At 43.8% G+C, this 27629-nt stretch overlaps 1 protein-coding gene across 4 annotated transcripts in view; it reads right to left on the reverse strand.

Annotated features, from left to right (window-relative positions):
* Window positions 1-7: 7 nt before the first annotated feature.
* The window catches only part of LOC119185722 (uncharacterized), a 65907-nt gene continuing 38285 nt past the window's right edge, over window positions 8-27629 (reverse strand). For 3 of the 4 annotated variants that reach the window (XM_037434616.2, XM_037434615.2, XM_037434612.2), the window contains exons 4-6: window positions 17502-18654; window positions 12956-13083; window positions 8-169 (exon numbers count right to left, since the gene is read on the reverse strand). In XM_037434616.2, coding sequence (XP_037290513.2) covers window positions 29-169; window positions 12956-13083; window positions 17502-18654 — 1422 coding nt within the window. In that variant the 3' untranslated portion in view covers window positions 8-28. The remainder of the gene's footprint in view (window positions 170-12955; window positions 13084-17501; window positions 18655-27629) is intronic. The other variant, XM_037434613.2, reaches the window with a different exon arrangement.

The raw sequence follows: 27629 nt of genomic DNA on the forward strand, positions 1-27629 counted from the left end.
TTCCAACTTTAGAAGACAATTGACAGATTTATTTAGCTGCTGAATGCACCCAGCGAACCAGATCACCTTCATGTTCAAAGTACCTTATGTTGGAGAGCACTTTGTCAAGCTTTGTCTGCATTTTTTCATCTGTAAGATTCCCGCCTTTGCTTTGACATTCCTCGAACACCTGCATAAATAAGAAAATCGCCATTATTTATGACTACTAAATAATATCATGCCTGCTTCCTGTGCAAAAGAAAATTAGTCAGGCACAAGGGTGAAGGTTGGATTATGTGCCTTAATTGTTCGTCTGAGTGAATGTATGATGAAACAATAATTTAAAACAACACAATAAAATCCAGGATGTGAGCCCCTGATAAATAAATAACCAATACCTTTCACTCAGTTATTACCAACTATTAAGAGAGCATTATGGAAAACTGTGAATCAGATCAAGTAGGTGCAGTATCTGGTACAGGGCCAGGCACACTGCCACTATGTAGTGAACACAAACAAGTTATGACTTTGGTTTTTATCTTTGTTACGAAAGATCTGTAAAACCGTTCCATAGTATATCTGTCTTGGACTCTTGGGGCAATTTGCTCAGACGTGAGAAACAAAACATGCGAAACTTAAAAGTGTGGAGCATTTTAGGGGCCTGGCTTGTCATCTATACATCTCATGCGGCATGATCACACTCACAGTAAAGCACTCAATACTGGCCATAACAAGGCTAGCAATGGGGCTCTTCGATTTTCCACTTCTGGCTACCTGTGGGCTGCCAGAGCCAGCCAGGGAGCCCTCGTTTTTCTCGGGCTGTTCCCCCCCCCCCCCCCCCCCCCCCCCGGCGCACTTCCGGTTGGCGTTCGTTTTTCTCGGGTTGGACGTTCTGGGGACCCGCGGGGAGCCGGCGGATCGCCAGACGCTTCCAGGACAATATAGTAGTGGTAGCTTTCTGGAAGGTTTTGGGCAGGTTTCGGGCTAGCAGACGCCGAAAAGGTACGATGCGCGCTCGGTGCCATCTTTGTGGATTGTAATGTGGGCGCTTGAGGACTGCTCCTTCGCTTGTCATTACGCGTGACGTTATCTTCTAAAGCCTGTTCTGCCTTGCGAGATGAGGCGATTACGAGTGGCGGCGAGTGTTTGAAGCTACTGTTCATCGCATTTGTTATGTTTCCCGTGAAGCTTCCTCCTGTGAACAACGCAGTAAACTGTTGCCTGTTGTCTGCGTCGTGCACATGCCTTAAAAGTTATGTACGTAGTACACGTTCGTACGCACGCATGGCGACAACTTTGAGTTAATCTTTTTTTCGTAGTAGTCGTTTGTGAAGCTGTGCCTGCTTTCTGTGCACTTAGCGAAGAGGATTGTAATCGAACTAGCTCGCTCCGTCGTATGTTTGCGTACGTGAACCTCTTAGAACCACTGTCCTGACTACTCGATTGATCTTCGATCGGGATAGAAGGCCCTAGATCGCGACTGCTGGTGATGCTCGCAGGTCGCGAACGGCGTGCTAACCCATTTCCATCTATGAGCCAGCATATGTGATATGATACTATACGATACAGCACGAGAAAAAAAAAACGGAGAATGGATTCAGAAATGTATACATCCTTTCGTCGCCCATTTCATCGTTGGTTTTGCCTTTTTGACATCGTAATAATGCCGTGCAGTACATACTATGACCTAGTAGGACATTCGTTAAGTGCCACTTAAGACTAGAAAACAAGCCAAGGCAAGTTCTAAAAATGGGTCGAGAACATGTCATGCAAATGTTTATTTTATAAATGACGCGCACTCGTGGTACCGATACCTGTGCATATCATAAACTTTAGACGAAAACGTAAGTTGGTCAACGTGTGCTTGCGACGCATGATACGGGATAGCTGAGCAGGTATATATCATCAAGCTCTTTTTGGGACACGATCACTTTCGTGTGACTTCGCGTCGTGTTGTGCAGTGACCGATACATGTACTAAAGAGACGTGAGCTTGTCAAGCCATCACCGTCGCGGCAGCTCACCTTGCATCGTTCTCAAGGCAGCATGCGCCAGCTGGCTGTTTCGTTCGCGGACGCGGCGAGTGATCGTGCGAGCGTACGAAGTCGTACCCCAAATGCGTACGCTCGAGGATATTATTTCAGCTTATTGGCGAGCTTAGCTACGTATTTCCAAGCAAACAATGCAGAAAAAACCAACATACACGCGGCGCATTGTTTTGTTCGCTGCCATGACAGTAGAGTTTGGTTACGTTTACGCTGGCTGTCCTGCATTCGATTTTGCGACCTTCGGGCTGTCGCCAGGCGTGCGCGTAGCCAGCCTACGTCATTCCCTATCAGAACCGGATGCAGCAGTAGCTTTCGGGGAGCCCGCGGGTCTCCAGAACCAACTCAGGAATCCGAAAATCGAAGAGATCAATGCTCATGTCCAGGTTATTAAAGTGAACAAACAAGGTCTAACATAATGTATTTACAGAAATAGGAAAGCAGCAATCACAGTGTAATTAACTTTAAATAGCTGAAAAGCTTTAGTAACATGGGGCTGATTCCAACAGGGCGCAAGAGAGGGCACCACCGCCTCCTTGAGCGAACGAATACTCTCGCCCCTGCGCCGCCTCTGCCTTGGCGCGTCACTACTTGGCTGTATCTGATGGGAGGGGGAAACATACTGACAGAACTTGCTGCAGGTGAGGCATTTCTCAACTGCCGCAACAAGCAGGAAGTCAATAAAACACAGCAAATAGTACCCCATAGCTCACACACCGAGTTTGTGAATCTGTCTAACAAGATTCTACTTGAACCTGGGAAACACTACATGGTAACCTCAAACATATGTGTCATTCATGCTTTGGTAAGAGAAGCAGTGGTAACTCTGTGAACAGGAATTGATGAAAGCCCATGCGACACACTTTCTCAGTTTTCACAGTACTGGAACTATCTTACGTTTATTGAATGCGCTGTAGTGAAGAGAGGGCGGGCGATGGACGAAACACACGAGCACATAAGCAAGCCACAGAGTCAATAGCAGCAGGACACACGAGCTCGCGCTTACCCGGATTCAGGCTGTTTGATGCCCGCCGCTCTTCGATGCTGTACATGTGACGTCTCTCAACTTTTGCTGAAGGCTACGCGTTAATAAATCACGACCCACGGATAGAGGTACGTGAATTTTCAGTACCAACTCAGACCTTCGCTCCCGGAAACTCCCCCTCTGGTTCTTGACTAGGTTACCAACATGGCCGAAGAGACCTTTCCAGTCTGGACCTTCGGCAGTCCATGTCAACTGAGGCGCCGTGTATCGCCGACAAGATCTGCCTATCCTCAGTGGCTCAAGTGACTCGGACATCGATGAGTCGCTGTCAAAATACGAACGTGTCAGTGCCAGCAACAAATGAGATGCCCAAACGAAGCTGTAGGTTACGTCAAGTTCTATCTTATGGACGTCGCTCAAGTGCAGTACCACAAGAGGAACATTCCCACCTGGTCGGTCTTTAAGACTGACCAGGTATCCTATGGACATCGCTCAAGTGTGGTACCATGAGATGAACATTCCCACCTCGTCAGTCTTTAAGACTTCCATCACGGATGTTTTCGGTCGGCCATTGGCTCACAAGCTTCTGGCAGAACAACGCTTGCGTCAACAGGTGCAGTACCCCGGCAAGAACTTCAAGGGGTACATTAAAGACGTGCTGAACGTTTGTTTGCAACCGTGCCAACCACACCATGACTGAAGAAGACAAAATCAAGCACATCCAGAAAGGCATCGAAGGCGATGCTTTTCAGATGTTGCTCGCAAGGAATCCCACCATAGCCGCCGCACTGGTGCCATTGTGTTAGAGCTTTGACAATCGCGTAGGCAGCGCGCAATTGTACACCAAGCCCTTATGCTGGGCGACTCACTATCGAGCTGGCATTGCACGTTGCTGCTCGTCCTGCTAATCAACAGCCTCTGCCATACACCATCACGGAATTTATTCGCAAGGAGGTAGCACGCCAAATTTTGCTACTATCTCTCACAAACAAGCTAGGACAAACTTTTGCTCCTGACCTTAAGCCCTTTATTCGAACCCAAATTACTTCCCTATTATCTATGCCTCAAAAACCACCTGTCACAGCACCGCTCATTTACGCTGCAGATCCCTCCATTGCCCCCAACCATGAATTTGTGCCTCTTCATGGCATGGGGCCTAAACCACTTTTTCCATAGCCAACATGCGTAGCGAATGCCTGACAACCAGTCCATCTACTCTGCTTATGGCATCGCAGGCCATGTGCTCGCCACTTTGGCGATGATCAACTTCTTATCTAACACCATGGTCACACCTGATTCCTCGTTGTCAGGCACACCACCCCAGGTAGCCGCTAATAACCATAGTATTATCACTGATCACCATCTTCCTTGACGACGCTCTCTGTCATGTATGCATTGCTACTCCACTACAGAAGAAAACTGATTATTGCAGTTCCGGAGGAAAGAGCTGCATGCAAGCCAACATTCCAAGGTCTCTATGTGTTGCGCCGCAAAATGTTATAGACGTCAATGTCACGGGAACCGTCCCCGTAGTGCTCATTGACACGGGGGCTGCCGTTTTCGTCATTTTTAGGACATAATGGCACAGGATCAAGAAGTTGAAGAAGTCGCTATCAGGACTAATGCACTGTACTGCGAGCTCAGAGTGATATTCCCCTTCAGCTGTTCGCACTGTACAAGTAATCATACAAGATGCACTTTACATGACTCGAGTTGTTCGTCCTGCTGTCCTGCTCTCACAACATTATTCACGGGTGGGACTTCCTATCAAGTCATAGCACCACCATAGACTGCTCTCGTGCAGAGGTAGCCCTTAAGCCGCTGCAGACCTTTCCTTCAATAGAGCTTCCACACAAACTTGTAGTCACTGAGGATACAGATATTCAGTTTAAGGTAAGGTTGGTCCTTCGAAAGGTCTAGGGGATGCAAGAGGTCAACATGTTGTACATGCCCCGAAGATTCTCTTTGAAGCAAGGTAACACCGGATGACGAGTTGGCAAAGAGTATTATCGTAGAGCCAGAAGTAATCGATAACGCGGCAAAAGGCAGTCGTAAGCTGCAACGACGAAGAAATACTTCCGACGGGACAATGAGTGCTGTTCTATCCAATGCAGTCCTACACATCAGTGCTACAAAGAATGGATCAGTAAGTTGCTGTGTTGACTATCACCATGTCAATAACATTAGTTGAAAGGATGTGTACCGTTGCCACACATTGATGATGCTGTCGATTGGTTACAAGGAGCAGAATATTTCTCGTCTCTCGATTAATGCATTGGATATTGGCAAGTACCTATGGCTGACACTGATCATGTGAAGACAGCTTTTGTCACTCCTGATGGACTCGTGAATTCAACAACATGCCGTTCAGATTGCGCAACGCCCCAGCTACTTTTGAACAAACGATGGACAACATCCTTCACGGCTACAAGTAAAACACCTGCCTTTGCTACCTTGACAACATCGCAGTTTTTTCTAGGAATTTTCATACTCACATTGTTCACCTTCGTGAGATTTTGACATGCCTCACTTCAGCTGGTCTTCAACTAAACATCAAAAAGTGTAATTTTACAACACACCACTTGACAATACTGGGGCACGTCAACTGTAAGGAAGGTGTTTTGCAGAACCTAGGTGAAACTCTGAGCCATTTACAAATACCCCAAGCCCACTTGCACGAACACACTTTGCAGTTTTATTGGGCTGTGTTTACATTTTAGCTGATTTCATCATTTCCCCTGTTACCAACCTTCTGACAGCCTCCAGCGGCCAAGCTGCTTGATCATTAGTGTGCAACACATCTTTCAACAATATTGCCTCCTATACTTCGTCACTTTGACCGTGATGGGCGAACGGAAGTCTATTAAGATGCCACTGGCACCGGCCTAGCAGTGTTGACTCAAAAAAGTCAAGAAGAGGATACGAAGAACACATAATGGAAAACATTCCCTCCAATATTTCATCACTCTTACCGTGATGGGCAAACAGAAGTCTATATTGATGCCACTGACGCTGGCCTTGCAGTGTTGAATCAAAAAAGTGAAGAAGAAGATATGAAGAATACGTCATGGCTTATGTTAGTCGAACTCCCAAAAAAGCTGAGAGTAACTATTTGCACAGTGAGAAGGAATGCCTTGCCATAATTTGGGCTTTGCTAACTTTTGTCTGTACCTTTATGGCCGCCCTTTCGTCATCGTCACGGATCACCATTGCTGTTGGATCTCATTGCTGAAAGATCAGTCGGGACACGGTCGTTGAACGCTTCAACTCCAAGAGTACATGTTCTTTTTGTGTACCGATCAGTTCGGAAGCAGTCTGATGCTGATGTGCTCTCCCACTCACCACTGGCATGCGACATGGCTTCTTCATCAACTTCCATGTCGTCGATCGACGTCACAGAAATTTCCTTAGAGCAACGAAAGTATGGGTGGGTTTGTCACTTGCTCGATTTCCTGGCTGATCCATCAACTTAACCCGCTTCAAGAACCCTGTATCACCGAGTGCCCCATTTCACTATACAAGAAGGTCTTCTGTACCGACGAAATTACGCGCCTTCGAGTCTGACGGCCGGAGTCAGCTGCTCATCATACCTGTGTGCTGCCTTCGACACCAACCCACAAAGCACTCATGCCGGCGTTCTCAAAACATACCTGTGTCAGCGCCTCCGTCTGCATCAGCGATACTATTGGCATGGCATGTATCCACTGATGTGCAAGTATATCCACACCTGTAGTGCCTCTCAGTGAAGAAACGCTCTACCTCAATGACTGGCCGGTACACTTCAGCCCCTTTCGTACTCGGCGCGTCCATTTGACTGCGTTTGGATCGATTTATTCCCAGACCACGTCTGGGAACAAATGGATCATCGTCAGTAAGACCACCTCGTGCGTTATGCAGAGACTGCAGTTTTGCCCACAGACAGCTAGAGAAGTTCGATTTTTAAATTCTTTTACGCAACTTCATCTTGCACCACGGGACTCACTCCCCACAATCTTTTGAGCAATAGAGTCAGTTTTCCTGTCCGAAGTTATTAAAGACTTCCTGGTGCAAAGCTATATCGTTCACGCTTGACAATCACATATCACCTGTAAACAATTGACCCAACCGAAAGTTTTAATCTCACTCTCAAAGATATGCTGACAATGAACACGGCATCAAACCAGGCTGGGACATGACCCTTCCTTTCAAGACATATGTATACAGCATTGCTATTCAAAGGACCATAATATTCTTCCTACTCTTTCTTTTATACAGATGCGAGCTGTCATGCTTGCTAGACACCATTCTTCCTTACACACCTGATGCAACTGAGTACAGTCCAATTTCCGACACTGTCAACAGTTGGCTCGTTCATTTACAACGGAAGGCCAAGGTCGCCAGAAGCTTAGTCGCGAAGGCAAACAACCTCTTGCTGCTTTCATGACAGGTGCCGTCGTCTGGCTTTGGGTCCCACTGAATACTTCTGGACTATCCTGCAAGTTACCAAACGGATATCACGGCCCCTACTGCTTTCTTGCTTGGACTTTCCTGCAAGTTGCGAGGTCGAGCACTTGACATAATCCGACGACTCGCACCGTCGTGGCCGAGAAATCGTGCACATGTCCCTCATCAAGCCATATTTTGACCCCTCTATATTGGCAAGGCCTCAAGTAGCCAGGATGGCTTCGCTATTGCCCGGGGCAAATATAGTGAAGAGAGAACGATGAAACATACGAGCAAGCCTCAGAGTAATACCAGCAGGGGAAATGAGCTCGCGCTTGTTTGGGCTCAGGCTGCCTGACGCGTGCCGCTCGACAACACTCTAGTCAGATGTGAATCGACTTTCATTGAAGGCTATGTGTCAATAAACCTTGTCACAATGCCTTTTATTTGCTATGAAAAACTACCAGTTATAATGAAGCTGAATCAGTGCACAGGCACAAATGCTTCAGATGCTCTTCTAACTGGATTCTTGACTTTTCATTGGCTAGAGCGCCCACATAACCAGCTTCAGAGCTTACAGTTAAGTTTTAAAGATGGCACTTTAAGCTCAATGACAGTAAGCAATTTATCTATAACACACTTCTAAAACATAACTCATAAAGAATTGATTGCATGCAAAAGCTGAATGGTGCACTCACTGATGCTGGCTGTAAGGGTACAGAACATAAACACCCTCTAGGTAGATGCATTATGATAGCATAGCCTATGCAATAATTCTTCTATGGACACCTGCCTCTTTGACTAACGAGTTAATTGCAACTGCAGATGAGTTATTTCCAGTCAGTATAGAAACCTGCCTCTCAACAATGCCTAATGTTGAGCTGCTCGCTGCAATCTCGTCGAACCGACAGGGCTATATCTATGTAGCAAGTCAGATACACAATAATTTTACCAGTTTTGTCATAGATTCAGCTTGAGCAAGAACAAAATGTAATCTGGAATTCCACCTCTGCACAGGTATTCATTACTCTGCAGTGCATTTGGCAGTTTGATCATCACTGGGCAATTAATCAGCCAAACCTAATGCTGAAGCAGTGTGTCATTTTACTAATACACCTCTCTGCTCTCATTTTTATCATCTGCTATATTGCTGTCACGCAATATTACCGTGACACTGCTCGTCATTTATGAGTGGCTCTTACAAAGGTGGCTCTTACAAAGGTAGCATGGTTATAGAGCACATGTCTGGTTTTTTCTAAAGACCCAGGGTGGGGTAAAATTTAATTTTTCATTTTTCATTTTTTTTGATGTTTGGAATGACAAGGCCTTCCTTGAACATATCCAGTACCCGAAATGTTTTTTTCTTTTTTCATGCTTTCATTGAGCGACCACATGTTTGAGACCAACTGATGAGCAGCCTAGCCCCCTTTTTTCACACTGTGCACAACCCGAAGTGTCTGACTTAAGCGAATTTTTCAAAAATCTAACCATGTAGTTTCTCTGAGCTCAACAGGCTTTAAAAAGTATTCCGGCTATTTAAAAGCACACGGTACAGTTCTCATTAACATGTGTGGAATTTACAGGGTCCACTTGTATGTGTGTGTGAGACATGGACGAAGACACGGTTCTCTGCATTTATTTTGAGTTTAGTTGCACCTTTGTTGATTTTGTTGCAGTGGCTTTCATATTGTCATGTTGAGAAACCAAAGAAATTGCTTAGTAAGCATAGTATAACTGTAAATCTACATGCTGTTGCTACTATCAGAAACGAGACCGGGAGCGCTCATGTGAGCACTTCAGCAAGTAAGCTTTTTCCTAATTTCGCATCAGGACAAGAGCAAAATGTTACCTGTAATGTCAATGCCATCACTTTGATTGATGTTGAGCTGCTACAAACCGTAATTATGAGTAACTGCGTCAGCACAGAATGCAGTGGAATCATGGTACTCGTAAAGAACACATTGAATCCTGTTCCTTGGAGTGAAAACCCTCGGAACTGCCACCTTTGCAACCGTTCCAACATTCAGAAAGGCCTCATGACCTGAGTAAATATGCTCAAGACCGTTTGGCATAACACCAATGTGGAACACTCCGATATGGTCAGGTGAGATTGACCACCATTTACAGTACACTATTTGGCCAATAAAGAGACAGAAGGTATGACAAAACGAGCCAGGAAACCAAGAAAAAAAAGAAAAGTGAAAAGTTTATTTATGGGGTGACTATATGGCAGGTAGCTATTAATTAATTTGTTCAGTACATCACCTTCTCGAACATGAAGTAAACTGGTTTTTCCTCTTTAACTCAATATTTCACAATCAATTTTTTGTTACTTTTGCTTGATTATCAAAATAACTTTAAGGTAGCAGAAGGCTCATTTTTTTATTAGAAACAATCAAACATCAGCACAAAGCTACTGACCTAACATAAAATCTCAAGCAAGCACTACCCACTCCCCTCCTGCCATTTTCACTATTTCATTCACTCTTGCCCCTCATCGGGCGAATAATGGTAGTGAATACATGTGTGTTCAGTATAACATTCAATAAACTCATGCACACCTCTTCTGCCTCCACCTTCACTTTAGACCCATGACCAAAAAGCCTCCCCCCACCCCCCCCCAAATCTTGTCACAATATCTTTCACCTCAGGGAGAAGGCTTGCTTGGGATTTTAGGTGAAATTGTGCACATATATGGAATAGTTTTTATTTTGGAGGGCAATTTTATTGAAAAAATAATGACAAAAATTAATTTGTTCAATAAAAAAATTTCAAACAAGACATGCAAAATACGATTGTAATTCTAGCTTCACTGCAAGAAGAGATGCTGAGGAATAAAAGTGTGCAAACCTAAACACATTAGATGAAGTTGTTCCAGAAAAATATAGGTCTTACAGAAGCCTCAAAATAGATGGGAGATATACAGCCTACTCGGTGCCCATAAAGCTGTGCAATTTAAACCATTCTTGCTATGGCATGCCAACACAGGCTGATGACATGCCTATACCATGCGTTACTACTGTTCAAAGGATTTAGCCACCTATCCATGGCAGAACTATCAAACAAAGAGCATTTATTTGTATGTCCAATGTCTGTAATGATTTAAGAAATAAAGATGCAAACTGAATCAAGCAATCAATCACAAGTGTAAGTAATGCTGTAGCTGTTTCTGCTTCATGCATTGATAGATTCTACTGAGACTTAAGAAAGAATCTAGAAATAAATGTAGATTTCTACTTTTCTTTTTAAAAATTTAGTTGCATAGCATTGATGAATCCAGCAATTAAACGTAGATAATACTCGATGGCTTCCTGTGCCATTTTCCAGTTTTTTTCGCTACACGCAGCAATGTGATAGGTTGAAGCAATTTCAGCGCAGCTCATAGAGTAGAATAACCTCGTTTTGGAGGAGCAAACGAGCCTTTTGGAGCACGCTACCAGGCCCACATTTGCAATCACAAATATTTGTCTCCAATATGAAGAAGTATCACATTTAACCAAGTGTACATATAAACACACGAATGCATGTTTATTGTAAAAACTCAAAAAGATTAAATTAACTTGCTGCTCTTCATTTGTTCGTGCCCAACCTTCAGTTCCTCCAGCCCTGTGACGTTGGTCACATCACATTTCCTTGCAATACAGTTTATATTTGTCATTAAATAAGGCATTCCCTGATGCATCAGTTATAGTAAAAAAGCATTTTTTTTCAGATACAAAGTCCAACTTGATGAGTTCGTGCTTTCTGTTAAACGAAGGCCTATGTTTATGGTAAAATAAGTAAATGATGTCGTGAGAGAAATGTTGCGCCGCTGTTTTGTGGGCAGTCAACAGAAAGAATTCAAAAATTAGTCGCTCTTTTGTGCACGAAATATTCACTGCGTTAAGTGAAACCAGGGGTAATGAAAGCTTCATATATCATTCGACAAGTTCTTTAACCTGAGCTTCTACCACAGCCGAGAAGCAGGACCAAGACACCCGAATACAGATGCTAGAAAAGGCTCCGTGTCCTCTCAGCAAAACTTTACAGGTCTCTTCTGCAATTGAAGTTGTAGATAAATTCTCACCACAGCGTCATATCTAGAAAATCGCTTTTCGTGTTCGCTTGTTGCAGCTAGTTAGAGCAAATAGTGCTACCAATTAGAAAAAAAAAAGACGCAGAGCTATGTTCAAGAACATAAACATACTGCTCCGTGTAATGAATGCCAGGTGTTACTTTTTCTAACTTGACAACAGCTACAACTATATTTACTCGATTTATTATTATGCCACAGAATTTACAGAAAATCTTATTAAGCAGTTGGGGTAGTTGGCAATGCTTGACAGGAGCAACTCAAGTCCCCAGACTTTTCCCTCTTCTTTCTTAAATACCAACAACCATTAAATTGCCATGGATGAATCTCATTAGCTAATGTTCCTTTTCGGTAGCCATTTTCATTCTAACGCTCTTCCAGCACCTCGTGGAATGCCTACCCAACCTACTAATGTTTGGGGGTTAGTGGAAGGAGAAAGGTGCATGGCTAATACACTTAGACAAACTTTGTTTAGTAAATCTTCCAGTTTAGGAGAAAATGGTGGCAGACACTGGCTGCACATGAGAGAGGACATGTATAGGTGGCTGCTGTCGCTACTTTTGAGTGAAAGGGAACAATCTAAGGACTTCGTGTATGACAATGCGTGTGTGCTCTACATTGACGTCGCAGGTCGGTCAGACACTGAGCCCGTCAGAAACCACTACTGACAATATGACCATAACTATTTCCTTAGGTGCGTAGTCAATTGGCTAGCATGCATAAATCAGAACGGCTGTGTCGCTCTCATTTCCTTAAGTTGTAACTGTGCGTAAACATGCAGTAGACTGCTAGAAAACATTGCGCACATACATGCAGTAGACTGCTAGAAAACATTGCGCACATAAACTAAAGATTCTGATCGATCAGATAGCTACGTCAAGTGCCTACCGCACCATTTTTCCCCCAAAGCCCATAAAAATTGCTTCTTGGTGCACGCTTGGCACAAATTATGAGAGTTTTGCTGCAGTGCAGCTGGATGTAACAGCTTTTAATTCTAGGCACAGTTTGGCACAATTGGCACAGCTATTCCATCACTGCATACGATGTATAATATAGCCTTAAAGATTTATACAATGATATTCTTACTGAAACAGTTACATGAACAGGTTTTTTTAATCCACTTTAGCATTCTTTCCCGTTAGTACTGCTAGATACATAACAGCAGGATGTGACCGATTCAAGCTAAATATATGCAAGATGATTTTAAAAAATTCTGTTAAATCAGAAGCAGCACTATTCCATGTGTCATAACACACAAGATGTGGAAAGGGCACCAAACTACAGCAGCAAGCTCAACACTTACACCGTATGGAGAAAACGCAGTTCCAATGTGAACCTCACAGATCCATTTTATTTAAAAACTGCATGAGAACAGTGACTCAGTGCACCATCTGCTATATGCAGCTACAGCACTAACTGACATCAGCATATTTTTGGAAAAAAAAACACTCACTCTTTTTTGCAACTGCTTCCGAGACAGTTGATGCTTATCAGCATTCAGTAGTGCTCTCTTGACTGCATTCTTCCACCTAAACCTCACCTTCTCCGCTGCTTCTGCAAAGGATGAGTGCATGTGTACACCTATTAAATGGAGCAAGAGTTCTCCAAGTAATACTTGGGCAAATTGACATTCATCGATAAAAAAAAGATTAAAGCACAGTTCATAAATACTATAAAAGCAATACACAACAGTTTATATAAACACAGAAAAAAATTAAATTGTAATTGCACAATAACAATTTGCAACACGAACAAACATAACTTGAAAAAGCATTAACTTTTGGCTTATGATGCTCACTCATAAGCGTGATGCTGATACGACGAAGGTTGAGTTTTGGATATGCTGCTTTTTCACGGGGTCATTACCTGGGCAGTTCAGCCTGCACATCACGCTGCATTAGCTGGTTTTCCCAGTAATAATTAGGAATGGTCTATTATTCTTTTTAACCAATCATTAATCATTTACCAGTTCAGCTACCAATGGCCACTGTTGTGAACTTTTTGTCAAGTAAGCAACACGTTTCATGGGCGCTACCGCAGACGCTAAAACGTAGTTGTCTCATCAGACACTACATGTAGTAGGAAGAACCAGAATTAGGATATCAAAGTATATACAGTTGATATTTTTGATAAAAAATAATATTGAATTCCATAAATACTAAATATTGAGTGAAACATTTTTATTCCACTTCAATGGTCCTTAGACGGTCTTGGAGCAGACATCTCCCATGAATCACCGCATGGCACCTGTACTCCGTTCAACAGACCATTGCTGCCGGGCAGCAGATAGTTCATGTATCCCACATGAAGCTTTTCCCAAGGCACCGTTCTTCACATTAAACTGCGGCCGGGATGACAGTTCTCACGTGGAGGGAAATGGGCGTTCATTAGATGCATCTATGTTCTTCATACATATTCATCACCATGGGTGTTTGTCTTTTATCGGCTGAGGGGACTCAGCTTGAATGTGATCAGTGCCTCATGTGTGGTTGCTTCACCATGCCTTCAGGGCCTAATAAAGGTCACATTAGCTGTTGCATCACAATAATATATTTGGCACTTATGACTAGCAAAAAGCTTAAGAACAGGCAATAGCGAGGCTTGAAACAACAGTAAATTGTCAAACAATAACTAGCATAATGTGGAACCTCTGAGACAGTTATTGAGACACTGCAGATCTAAAAAAAGTCACAGCTTTGCCGCAAAGATGAAGCAATGAACACGATAGCAACAAATTGGAAGGTCACGCGGAGAAAAGCAAGCAGATCGAAACGTTTCCCGTGTTTCTCACGCACAAAAGACGCTGAAACCTACACGCAGGTACAGATTAACGCGAATAAGCGTCTCAGTTATTACATCGCTGTGTCTGAAAAACGCACCCTTTTCACGAACAGAGGCTGTGCAATGATTTCAGTGATCTTTGTGCGCCCGGTAACTACAACAGAATCGTTCCGACGAAACTCAAAGGCTAGCCAAGACGTACGATTCTCCCCGCTGCAAGATAAGGGCACGCGATCGAGTATACACCCCCTTATTTATTAGGCAGGCAAAAGTACGCGTGAGAGGTGAGAGCCACCGCCTGCTCACTGCGCTATCTTGCTGATAATGCTGGAAACAGGATAGTTCCCCCGAGATGACTGCCAACAGCGGTAAGTGGTAGATATGAATAGCTTGCTGTTTAAACATTGAAGGAGGTACCCCTTGGTAGCTAAGTGGTTAACGCCTCGCATTCACGGCGTGGAGGTCCCACGTTCGTTTCTGAGCACCGGAGTCTTTTTTTATGGGATTTTTTTTTTTCTCGTGTTTTCATATATATAGATACGTATACATATATGGTGCGTGACATCGCCGGCGGCGGCGAAATCCAGCCAAGGGTGTCCATATAATTGCCATCGCAATAAAAGAAGAAAAATATAAATATGGCACAAGTGAAAGGTGAGGCTCAATTCAAATATGCAAAAAGTTGCAATATGTAAAGGCGAAAAGAAAATTACAGGTGTTTTTTATGTGTATTTTTTTTTTGTCTCCACATGTGTACACAACTAAAATTCGCTGCAGCCCCGCCGCGGTGGTCTAGTGGCTAAGGTACTCGGCTGCTGACCCGCAGGGCGCGGGTTCGAATCCCGGCTGCGGCGGCTGCATTTCCGATGGAGGCGGAGTTTTAGGCCTGTGTGCTCAGATTTGGGTGCACGTTAAAGAACCCCAGGTGGTCTAAATTTCCGGAGCCCTCCACTACGGCGTCTCTCATAATCATATAGTGGTTTTGGGACGTTAAACCCCACATATCAATCAATTAAAATTCGCTGAAAAAAAAAAAGCCTGTTTTTAAGACCAGTCATCTATATGGAAGTCGTAGGCTTAAAGGGGCACTGACACAAAAATTTGTGGCCGAGATAGCCTGTGGGGTCGATCCCCAAGAACATTCGTATATCATCTGCAAAGTATCAACAGCCAATATGGCTGGGAAAGTATTTTAAAAGAATTTTGAAGTTTGCATGAGCCCTTGACTTCATCGCGCCATTGACACCAACAAAGGGGACCCTAAGGTGACCCCCTACTTCCCCCACGTCACCGCGCTGCTGTCAACAAAACGAGTTATGATGACGCCATAGCCGCCATTTTTTTTTCTTGCCGCGTTTGTTCCCGTAGTCTATACTTTTTGGTGGCTGCTTGCGAGTGCGTGGCCATGGCGCACGCATAAAAACATGTGTTTGGCGACACTGCAGTACCATTTCCTATTCGAAAGTAATTCATGATGCGTACTGTGCAAAAGTGTGTCATAGTTCTGTGTGGTGACATGATCAAGATCTGCACACGCTAGGTGGCGACAGTTGCACCCAGTTTTTGGAGCTCTCTCAAATCAAAACTGATCGATAATGAGGGGCCTGTAGTTAATTACCTGTCACGTGCTACAGCAAACGATGTGTCGTGTCATGACTAACAGGCCCCCAGCAACACATTTCAGCAGAAAAACGCGAGGCCAATGTTTTTGTGTCAGTACCCCTTTAACCTAGTTGGTGACCCAAAGTTGAACTGTTTTGGCTGATGGCAGCAAGTAGTACAGACACAAAATTGGTGGTGATTAGCTGCAAATTCATTACCACCACCCCTTTAAAACAACAATTTCAAAGAACATGTGTACTGAAGTCATACTCCTGAGTCAGTTTTTAGTTATTTTGCATTGCCGCTTGCCTTTCTTGCCACTGTGGCGCTAAATGCACGAGACGCAAAATGTGAACGTAAGACCTTATTCGGAAACACATAACTCTTGTATGAGCCAAGGCCAGCCCGCGCAAAGCACTTTGAAAGCCCAAACTTTTGAGGTCCCTACTGAAGCACTCCCCAATTATGTGGGTTAAAAATAAAAACCACAAATGATACCGCAAGCGGGATAACGCAAATGTTTATAGCTTTTCATGGCGCTGTTTAATTGTATGTACAGCTGCATTGATACTAGCTTAGAGAAGCACTTGGATGTAGTAACAACTGGTAACACAATGTCTTATCCTGTGCCCACGCCTATGTCTCTACATGACATACATTTTTGAGCTGGGACTGGTGCAACGATCGCTCAACAACTTGGCTGTTATAGCACGCACGCCTGGCATTGCAATGGCTCTACAGCTGGGCTACTAGTGATTCATTATCAAGGCGTAACCCGAGAAGAGAGAACAATGGACGTTATGATTGAAGTAAAAAAAGTGGGCCCAACACGTGATCTCTGCATCAAATGATGCAATAGCTTTTAGCACACCTTCTCCGACACAAAGCAGCAGCCCAGCAAAACATGAGGTCATTAATTAAAATCTACCCCCCAAACCAAAAAGTTTTGGGGCTAATACCAGTTGAGCCAATACAACGCAAGAAATGTCTTTACAGAGAGTTGATTGACAGGCAGATTGACATAATACATGTATAGTGCAGAAGAAAAAGAGAGGAAATGCTAAACTTCGCAAGAGCATCACGTAGAACTTGAGAAAATATTGGATGCATGAGAATCTCTCTCCCTAACCTACAATTCCATTGGCAGACTCATAGTCGTTTCTCTGGCTAAACATTTTACAATGATTTTATGTCAACTCTGACATTATTTAAAAGATTTTAATATAAATAATGAATGAATGATGCACATCAGCAATGATAATCACTTTGGGTGACACTGTTTCCCAATACCATCTGTCGGTGTGGCTCTCACTTGTACTTTGCAAGTCACCAACTTTAACTGAACTGCAAAGCTCTGTTGTGTGTTCACTAGACAGCAGACAACTGAATAGTCCTATGCAATTCATGATGAATTATGGAAACTTTTCTCACTCAGTACAGCATAAAAACTATGTGACTTGTTCTATCTCGTAAGGACAGTGTGCCAGGTGGCAACAACTTATGGGGTCCTGGACAGAACTCCACTCATGTTGAGGGCCTGCTGAAGAATCCTACTACGGTTTCCTCTCTATGTCTAATAATGTTTTTTGTTGAAAGTAGTAGAGCACTATACTCACTATCAACTTTTTCAGTGTGATTGTCGCCCTCTTGGTCCTGCCGCTTGGATTTCTTTGTCGGCTTCTCCTCATCCTGCAAGTCGCTTTCAATGACATCTTCCTGATTCCGATTCTTTCGCTTTTTCTTTTTTGAATTCTCTGAAGCAACTTCATCACTCACAGTTTTGTCCAGCGGCTCTTTCTTTGGCTTCTTGGTCTTCTCACCTCTTACCTGAGCGTAGCCATTTTCTTGTTTCTTTTTGCCTAGTGCATTGTCCTTACTTGAAACGTCCTGCTTGTTTTCTTTGTTGTCCTGCAAGCCACCTTCAATGACATTTTCCTGTTGCGGCTGCTTTCGCTTTCTTTTCTTTTTCGGCTTATCTGAAATAACTTCAACACTCATGCTGTTTTTGAGCAGCTCTTCTTTTGACTTCTTGGTCTTCTCAACTTTTACCTGAGCGGAGCCGTTTTGCTGTTTCTTGTTGCCCAGTGCATTATCCTTACTTGAAATGTCCTGCCTATCTTCCTTGTCGTCCTGCAAGCCACCTTCAATGACATTTTCCTGTTGTGGCTGCTTTCGCTTTCTTTTCTTTTTCGGCTTATCTGAACTAACTTCAACACTCATGCTGTTTTTGAGCAGCTCTTCTTTTGACTTCTTGGTCTTCTCAACTTTTACCTGAGCGGAGCCATTTTCCTGTTTCTTGTTGCCTAGTGCATTATCCTTACTTGAAGTGTCCTGCCTGTCTTCCTTGTCGTCCTGCAAGCCACCTTCAATGACATTTTCCTGTTGCCGCTTCTTTCGCTTTTTCTTTTTCGACTTATCTGAGTTAACTTCATCACTCATGCTGTTCTTGAGCAGCTCTTCTTTTGACTTCTTGGTCTTCTCAACTTTTACCTGAGCGGAGCCATTTTCCTGTTTCTTCTTTCCTGGTGCATTATTCTCATTTGAAGTATCCTGCGTTTCTTCTTCTTCTTGTTGCTGGCCCCTTGCTTTGTCCTCTGAATGGTGCAATTTTTCGCCCTTCGAACCATTCTCGTCAGTGACATGTGGCTTTTGCAAGTGTTTGTTTCCTGGCTGAGTTTTCTGCAGAGTCTCCTGGGCTTTCTTCATCGTCTGCCAGACATCTTGAGCTAGAGTTTGGTTTCGCACTCCCATGCTGGAATGGAGGAAGTTCTGAAAAATTTTGATAAATTAGTTCAATCAGTAGCTTATCTGTAAAGAAAATAAAATATATAAAAATTATGAACAGCTTCTTCATATAATACACAGACACTTAGGGACATAAAATGTTTACTGATAAGCTAATCTGTGCACAACATGAATAGTGAACTCAATGGCGATAAAAAGCAGCATTGTCTGTTTTAGTAGCATGCAGGGTATAATGAATAAAACATACGCACTTCATCTGCTGAAGATGGCTACATTGAAATTTCTACAGAAGATTTGTGACAAAAAAATGCAGCTCAGAATAAATTATTAGTGTTTAACAGACTCTAATGAGCTCCTTGCGCTCAGAGAAAATTAGTTCAAGATTTTTGGCTAAATCATTTCATACACAACTAACATCAAAACTGTGTTCACAACAATATCATGGAGCCAGTAATTGCCATTGGCATCACAAGATCATGACCAGTTTGAGAAAGAATGAGTTCACTTACTGCACAATCATGACGCACAGCTTTTCGTGCAAGTATAAGCAATGAACAAAAGAAGAGCAATGCATTGGCGGTGTGGTCTCATAATGGCTGACAAACAAATCTCAATAATATGTGCAAATGTCACAAGGGATCGCAAATATTTTTATTGTCCCCCAAAACATTGTATAATAAAACAAAACTGGCAAAATCAGTTTCCAAACTACGATATACACAAAAAAAAACATTTTTTTCCCGTCACACAAACTCTCGTACATTTTTCTGGGACACACGTGAACGGACCAATGAGGGATGGAGTAGATAGCTGCTGCGAAAGCAAGCATCAAAGCTTCGCATGAGGCCACCTGAAAGCTAAGTGCTAAAGACTGCTCCATCGTAGTCATAAGCGAAGATTGACAAGACGACTGAATTGCCTCGTGCTTCTTTTTTATGCTTTTATCGCACTTATTCCACCACTCCATTAGCCGCGTACCTTCGTAGCTCGTAGTTGTTATCCATGATCACGTCACAGCGTCTGCAGTTTATGGCAGTTGCGGCAAACAGTAGTTCCGTTTTTATTCGGCTTGCAATGGCTGGGCATATGCCCGCACGCTTGTGGAAATAAGCGTCAATTTGGCTGAGTGAGCTTTGCACGCGCGTGCACAACAGTATGTTTTATCATCGAGTTCTGTCAGTTTATCGTAATAATAACCATTGATGGGGTTGAACGTCTCAAAACCGCCTTACGATTATGGGAGACTCCAACACCATAATGGAGGACTCTGAAAATTTGAACCACTTTCCTCATGACTATTAGGGTTCTTGTCACTGTCACCAGGCGCACTTTAAAATGCACCCAAATGTAACACAGGACTTGAGCATTTTCACCTCCATCGAAAATGTGGCCATCATAGCCGGGATGCGGCCCCATAACCTGCGGATCAGTACAGTCGAGTATCATAACCACTAGACCACTGCCGTGGCGGGTGCTATACACGATCGTGTCACCAGCAACCGTGGTTTCGTTGGCCACATGCATTCTTGCATGTTGTTTTCAGCCACTGCTCAATGATTTGGTAGTGAAATTTGTATCACCCGGAGCGACGCACCAGAGTGAAAGAACATCCTAATTTTGGCACATTGGATTCAGTGGAATTCGGCTGCAGAATTTCGCAAATTTGTATCACCGATTCTGCTGTATGTTTACATCAGCACATCCTAACTTTTTTAAATTTAATGCGATAGTAAGACATTTCCGCGAAAAGTCCAGATCGGAATGGGTTGGATTTTTGTCAATACGGCCAGATCTCACAGAGAAATTTTGATTTCCGGGAGATTCTCCAACAAACTGTATAAATGTAAGAAATGATCGAAATCCGAGAGTCTCCCAGAAAATTTGGGAGACTCTCGAAATTTTGATCACTTCTTACGTTTATACAGTTGGCTGGAAAATTTCCAGAAATCAAAATTTCTCTCAGAGATCTGGCTGTATTGACAAAAATCTAACCCAATCTGGTCCGAACTTTTCGACTAACTGTCTTACTATTACATTAAATTCAAACAAATTAGGAGGCACTGATGGGCAGGTATGGAGTGGCCCATTTCTTTGTTAGACCAGCCTTACCACGAACAGATCCTGAAGCCAATAAAAGATATAGGGGCACTATTTCCAGTTCATATTACAGTACACTCCCCTTAAGACGAACTCGAAGGGACCACAATCATTCTTTCGTCTTGTCAGCAGTATCCCCAAAAACGAAATGCAAACATGCTAAGTGTGCCCAAATGTGTAGCTTGAAAACACTGAGCTTATAATGGGGAGGACAGGAACAAGAAAAGCATTTATTCGGCTCACCTTGATAAAAACTATGCTTCCAAGTAGAGTATTCTATGCTTCCAAGTAGAGTATTTACACTAATCTAACAAGTACTTGATTTCCCGAATTCCCAATAAATATTCTTATGAATTAAATTGCTACCACATTTTAACAATAAAACTCTAGCATGAGCATATTTTGATGATTAGAAACAGATAAAAATGAAGAGACAAGCCCAATTTTCCTTCTAAAAATGGAAAATTTATTTTTCTGGCTGTTCCCCTTCTCAGACGCTCTTACTGGCTCTGCTATCACTTTTGGATATGCCTCCACTTCATACCGTTACCCTGACAAAGCCAGTACAGTTAAACCTGCTTATAGTAACCTTCTATATAACAAATTTCTCGATATAATGAAGTTTTTCTATGCCCCGCTGTTACTTCGTAGAAGCACATATATTTGCGACCTCTATGTGACAAAGTAATAGCGGGAGACAACCTTGACAAAACGAATTTTTGCCACGGACAGTGTAGGAATTTCGCCCTGGATTTTGTCATTTTGGAACGAGCATGCATCTCCCACGGTTGCCCCGCCACCGCTGAAGCGCGAGGCGGTGGTGGCGCGCTCGTGGCCTCGATAGCTTTGGGTGTGCTCAAGGTGGCGGGCAGGCGAGCCTGCACCCCACAAGCCGGCGTTGCCACCGATCTTGCTGCCGCAGGCGCATGCGAGGATGTTTCCTCCCTCTCCAAACTAAAAAAAAAAGGAGAAAGAAAACTACTTTGGCACTGGCAGTGCCACGCTTTTAGTCAACGTCACATAAGTGGGACTGCACTGAATATGAAGGGTGCTTTACCGAATAGTTTTCCGCGATATCCATGTCGTTTTCAACGCCATGCACGCATGCACGGTTTTACTGCGCGCGTATGGTGTGGCCCCCGGCGAAGTTCAGGCATACTTTTTTTCGTCTTTTAGAATGCAGACAACCGTTTCGTCACTACGGAGAAGATGTCAGATTGAGCGCTGATGGAAATTCTCAGAGACCGCGGCGCCAACGACGAATCTTCGGACGCATTTCCGTTAGCTCCGCGAGTTCGAGACACCGTAGCCTTCACGATTTGCCGATTGGCTCTGATAGCAATATGACGGCACGTTGAATGCAATGCAATGAGAGCAATAGCAACAAATTGTAATGTTATACAATGTAAGGCTAGCAGCCAACTCTATTGGATCCAATAGCGCGGAACTCCGACAAAACACCAGTGAAAGCCAATATGGCCACTCCAGGAAGAAGTGCTCTTTTCATACAGCAGTGATGCCACCGAGGTGTTCCAATTTTGAGCAATTTTCGGAGCAGCAAAATTTTCATTTTGAAGCACTTTGAAGCAGCAAAAATTTTCATTTGAAGCACTTTGGAGCAGCAAAACTTTCTAATTTGGAGCACTTTGGAGCAGCAATATTTCCATTCTGGAGCAACCTGGAGCAGCTAACTTCAAATCCTGGAGGAGAAGCAAGTTGCATTTACCTTCAAGGACACTAAAAATCACTCTGAGGTTTTCTAATGAAAAGCTGACAATATTTAGATGCATAGCAAATTTTATGAAGCCAATCATAATAGAAGCACTCCCTATTTCAGCTGATGATGCAAAAATAATGGCGTCATGCTGTTAAGCATTCTGGGGAAACTTGTTCAGTGATTATTTCTGAAGCAAACAAACAGAATACTGGATGAATAGACGTGTACTTCATGAAATAACAATATATATACACCTATGAGGTTATCAGCAGATATGGTAGACAAATGCTGTGTTGTACAAAGCTAGAGACTTACACAGTACCAAGTGCATTTCCTTAAGATGACTTCAATAATAAAAAAGGTTCTTTTTCTTCACAACTGATCGACTACTGGGCGTGATATGACGTCATTCAGCTAGTCTCAGAAAGCCAACCTCCTCCGGCACTCATCTCTGTGTTGAAACTAAACAATTTAGGAACTTCATTTTCCTTTTGCAGCAATATTTTATATCGCCAGGGCATTCTGTCTACACTCCAAAAACCCCTTGCCGTGTCCTCTATAAAGCAGTGCTTAAAAAAAATTCTCAGAGTTTATGCATACGCCTAAGATAACTTGAAGGCAAGATCTATTTTATTTTTAATGGGATAGCAATTATTTGGGCGTTATCGACAGTTTTTTTGCCATTGCCAAGAGTGTAGCCAGAAATTTAAAAAAAAAGAAAGGTGCACCTTGATCTGAAGGGGGGGGGGGGGGGGGGGCAGGCAAAAGGTCATTTTGCGCTATATATGCCATGGCGAAAAAAATTTTTGAGGTGAGGAGAGGGAGGCATGTTACCGATGTGCCCTCCGCCCGGCTACGCCACTGGCCGTCATGTTTTGTGTAATGTCCCAATCGATAGCATCCCCCGGCGCATCGTGTTTTACACGCGGCTAAAAGCGCGCGAGCGGGGCTTAAGCAGAGCTAAGAAGAGCTGACCTATCTCCTTTACACCAAGGGCGGATGCGACATCACTCCGCATGCCAGGCCTCCCATTGATTGTTACTCAAGCAGAGAGGAACGCGCCACCCGTGTCAAAGGGACAGGAAGGATTGAGCTAAGAATGCGAGGGGGGGAGGGGGGCGTTGTTATGAACTTTGACTTGAAGGGTGTGAATGTTGCCGCACGCGCTATATACGACTGGTATACCCTTCTACCTTGTACTCTCAATGTGAACAGACTGTGCAAAAAGTTCTTCGCTTTTTTGAGCAGCCATATAAGGGTATGCACTGAGCCTTGATTGCAAGGCGGCCACACCATCGCTGCGCCATTTCGAAGGTCCATTTGTACATGCCATTCGTGCTTTACAGATGGAATCACACTGATCTAGAGCAGCAGAGCGGGTGCCTGTCGAGACTGTTAGCCGCGGCTTCTATCTCACGTTAGCTACAATCTTCCGTTGATGTTTGCATTACAGCACAAGAGCCTAACAATCAGTACGACCATATTTGGTAGCATTACAGCGTCTTTACATATTTCTGAAGAAAACGCCAGCTGAGGCAGCCAGCTGGGCACTCTACACAAGTCTGATTCCATCTGTACGTGCATCGACGTGCAAGAGATGTTTTGAAGGTCTCTGGTCACCCAAGTCACGGATATTGAACACCACGTGTGCAGCAAGTATTTGCGAGCGCGCAGACCTTGGAAATGACAACCCCACTGCTACTGCTTTTCATGGATGACCTCACGCCTTATTATTTGGTATAACAATACAATTTGTTGGTATCGCATTCACTCCTAAGAGCACAAGTGAAACTTACAATTATTTTAGATCCAATATTGCATAACTAAAAGAACGCTGGCTAAAGGGACAATGGTCACTCTAGTTGCCGAAGCTTTCGTGCTTTCAGTTATCTAAACGTGAAGCAGATGTTAGTAGCACAAAAAGTTAACGAGCAGTCTCATTATGCCTCGAAATAGAGCGCGCCAGCTACTTCAAGCGACGCAGCAGTCTCCCCTCCTCCCCTTCCTTCAAAACAAAGCAACAAATGCGATGTCGTGATGTTAGTTTTTTTTTTATCATCAGCTACTGACCTCGGAAAGCGAGAGGTGGATGATCACGATATTGCATAACTCAAAAGAACGCTGGCTAAAGGGACAATGGTCACTCTAGTTGCCAAAGCTTTCGTGCTTTCAGTTATCTAAACGCGAAGCAGATGTTAGTAGCACAGAAAGTTAACGAGCAGTCGCATTATGCCTCGAAATAGAGCGCGCCAGCTACTTCAAGCAACGCAGCAGTCTCCTTTCCTCCCCTTCCTTCAAAACAAAGCAATAAATGTGATGCCGTGATGTTAGTTTTCTTTGTTTTTTATCATCAGCTACTGACCTTGGAAAGCGAGAGGTGGACGTGTAACAAGGCGTAGCCGCTTCACAGGCCTTCTGACAGCAGAGCCGCTAGTGATGGCCTCACTGTAGCTGCGCGTATTAAAACCGAATTGCGGCTGCTCCAATCAAGAAGCACGCTTTTATAAATGAGATCACATTTAAAAAGAAAGCACCCGATAATTTTCAATTCGGACCCTAGCAACCTCAAGTTCGAAAGGGCAGGGTCTTTTCGGGGCTTTTACCGCCACAGCGATTATAAGCGCGGACCTGCTTGTGGGAGGAATTGCGAACAAGCTCTTCTGTATGAGGATCTATGCATAAAGTATGTTAGAGAAAAGGTGTCAACGCATTCCCACCAATTACACGTTTTTCTGCTGACAGGAAGCACGGAAAATTAGATCGCGATCTTTAGACATAGACGTGACAGACATTCTGGCGGCACGCATGCACTTTATTACATGTCCTGCAACTCTTCAAACTAAGTATCAACAGCGTTCCTGGAACAGACGACGCCTGCCGATGAATCACCACCACAGTTTCACGCCACAGATTGAACTAGATGTCACGAGCCCCTGTGGAGAGCGCGTTTCACCGTTAAGCGGACTTGCACAAGAGAGTTGCGACAGCACCAAACAAAGCATCGTGGATTTTAGAATGCACGTGTGACTGCTGTTTATTCAGCGAAATTAAGTAGGTACGTAATTGTGACATTGGTGGCCCCAAAAACAAAGTGCACATGTATTGACGTCGTTATTGCCGGTGAAAGACGATACCAAATCCGACTTCGACACAGTTTGGCGAAATTTCCATTGATATTATCTGGATGGCACACTAAATATCATTTGGCTCACTTTGGCACAGTTGGCGCAGGAGTGGTATCACTGATACAGTCTTTGCGTTGAAAGCGCACTGATGCTTGCCGAGGAAGCATGCACAGCAGCGATCGTGACCGTGCCCTTAAAGTCAAAGTTCACCTATGCTACTCGAGCGACCCCCCCACCCCTCACGTTTTTATGCTCGTTCAATAAGGGTGGTTTCCTTTCTGTTTGAGAATTCAATGGCAGTTCTAACATGCAGGGGGATGCTCTTGTATGCACCCTCCAGGGGATAGAGATGGGCCAGCTCATTTGATCTCTGCTTCAGCAGCGCTCATGCGCTTTTACCTGCTCGTAAAAGTTACAATGCGCAGGGGCATGTTAGCAATTTGGACTTGTTGCGGAACATGGCGGCCACAGAAAAAACCCGCTGAGAGTGTCCATCTATCGCAATAATAACGCAGTTTTTTTACCGCTATATAAGTGTTCAGGGTTAGCTCTGCCTTCAGATTTCCCTTTCTTTTATTTGTGCATTTATATTTTGAATTTTCATACTTAACCTGAATATAGCGAAATCTTCTTTACAATGAATTTTTCTGTGAATTTGTCAATTTCATTATATCCAGATTTAACTGTATAAGCCAACTTTCTTATAAAAATCTGCAAGCTTTTTTGAGGTTTGGATATTTTCTTATTTTCAGCCTTCAGTAACTAGGTGCAACTGAAGAAATCTTACGATCACAAGCTACGGGCACACAAAAAAGACAAGTTGCGATTTGCTTTAGTCATTGCGCCAAAAATTTTTTGTTTCTTTTTTTTTGTCTTCTCTTCTTCGTCTGAATACCCAATACCTGCCAAGTTCAAGGATTATGAATTCGGGAGATATCCGCAGGGGGAGGGAAAAGGTGCTGAAGTATTTGCTCCAATTTTTTATCGGCACCAAAAAAAACCCATGGACAAGCAAACAAAAATCATCGCAAAAAACAAGAGGGGGTGGGGAGTCACAATCGCAAGCGCAAACAACGGCATTGCGGTCGGCTTGGAGTGGCCGAACACACGAAGGTAGGGTTTCCCGCTAAGGTGAGTCTCAAAGGTTCAACACAACTAGCAGAATTTATTTCCTTCAAAACAGCTCGTGTATGTCTTACTGAGACACACGTGAGTGGACAGGACGGCGCAGCTGGCTGCTGCAAAAGCGCGAGTCAAAGCTTTGCTCCCTACTAGACTATTTTGACAGGAGCGCCAACTGCGTCTGGCCCCTTTGTTATTGACAGTCTAGACTGGTGTTTGCCGTCGCCACCACCGCCGTCATTCACCGTATATGTACACTATCTATATATATATTAATACTCTAAAAAGGAAAAAAAAGCCGCAACGCTCGATGCCCAGTTCATCGCGATGCGCTGACGCGTACTTTGCCCCGCGGATGGGGGGGGGGGGGTGATGATTGTGCACGCCCGCTTATCTTTCGGTGGGTAGAATCGTGTGCCTTCGGCTTTCACTGGAACGACTGCGTTAGTTACCGGGCCCACAAAGATATCTTTGGTCTATGCACAGGTCCCGTTTGTGAAAAGAGCGCGCTTTTTATACACAGCAAGGTATAACTGGGACACTTGTAAGTTTGTACTCATCCATCCCTTTCATTATGTATCGAGCATGGTTTTTTTTGTTTGTTTGTTTAAACAGCGCGTTACGTGTCGAGCGGTAAACGTTGTTAGCTCGCTCTTGTCTTGTGTGTATTGTTTCCGTGCTTCATTTATGCGTGAGCAGCGCGCTGCGCGTTCCAATTCGCTTGCCGTTCTCAGTGTGACATTCCAAGTTGTTGCTGTCGCATTCATTCCTTCGCCCTTCCGGCGTAACTGTGACTTTTTTTTATGCATTTACTGCCTTTAGTCTACCGACACGTGCCCTCGAAGCTCGTAGATCGCTATCGCGCCACCACGACCGCGATGTTGTGCGCGGCAGTTGCGGCAAATGGTATAGTTCTTTTTTCAATCCCCGTGCGCCTA

Source organism: Rhipicephalus microplus, chromosome X, assembly GCF_043290135.1.
Source record: "Rhipicephalus microplus isolate Deutch F79 chromosome X, USDA_Rmic, whole genome shotgun sequence".
Classification (NCBI taxonomy): Eukaryota; Metazoa; Arthropoda; class Arachnida; order Ixodida; family Ixodidae; genus Rhipicephalus; species Rhipicephalus microplus.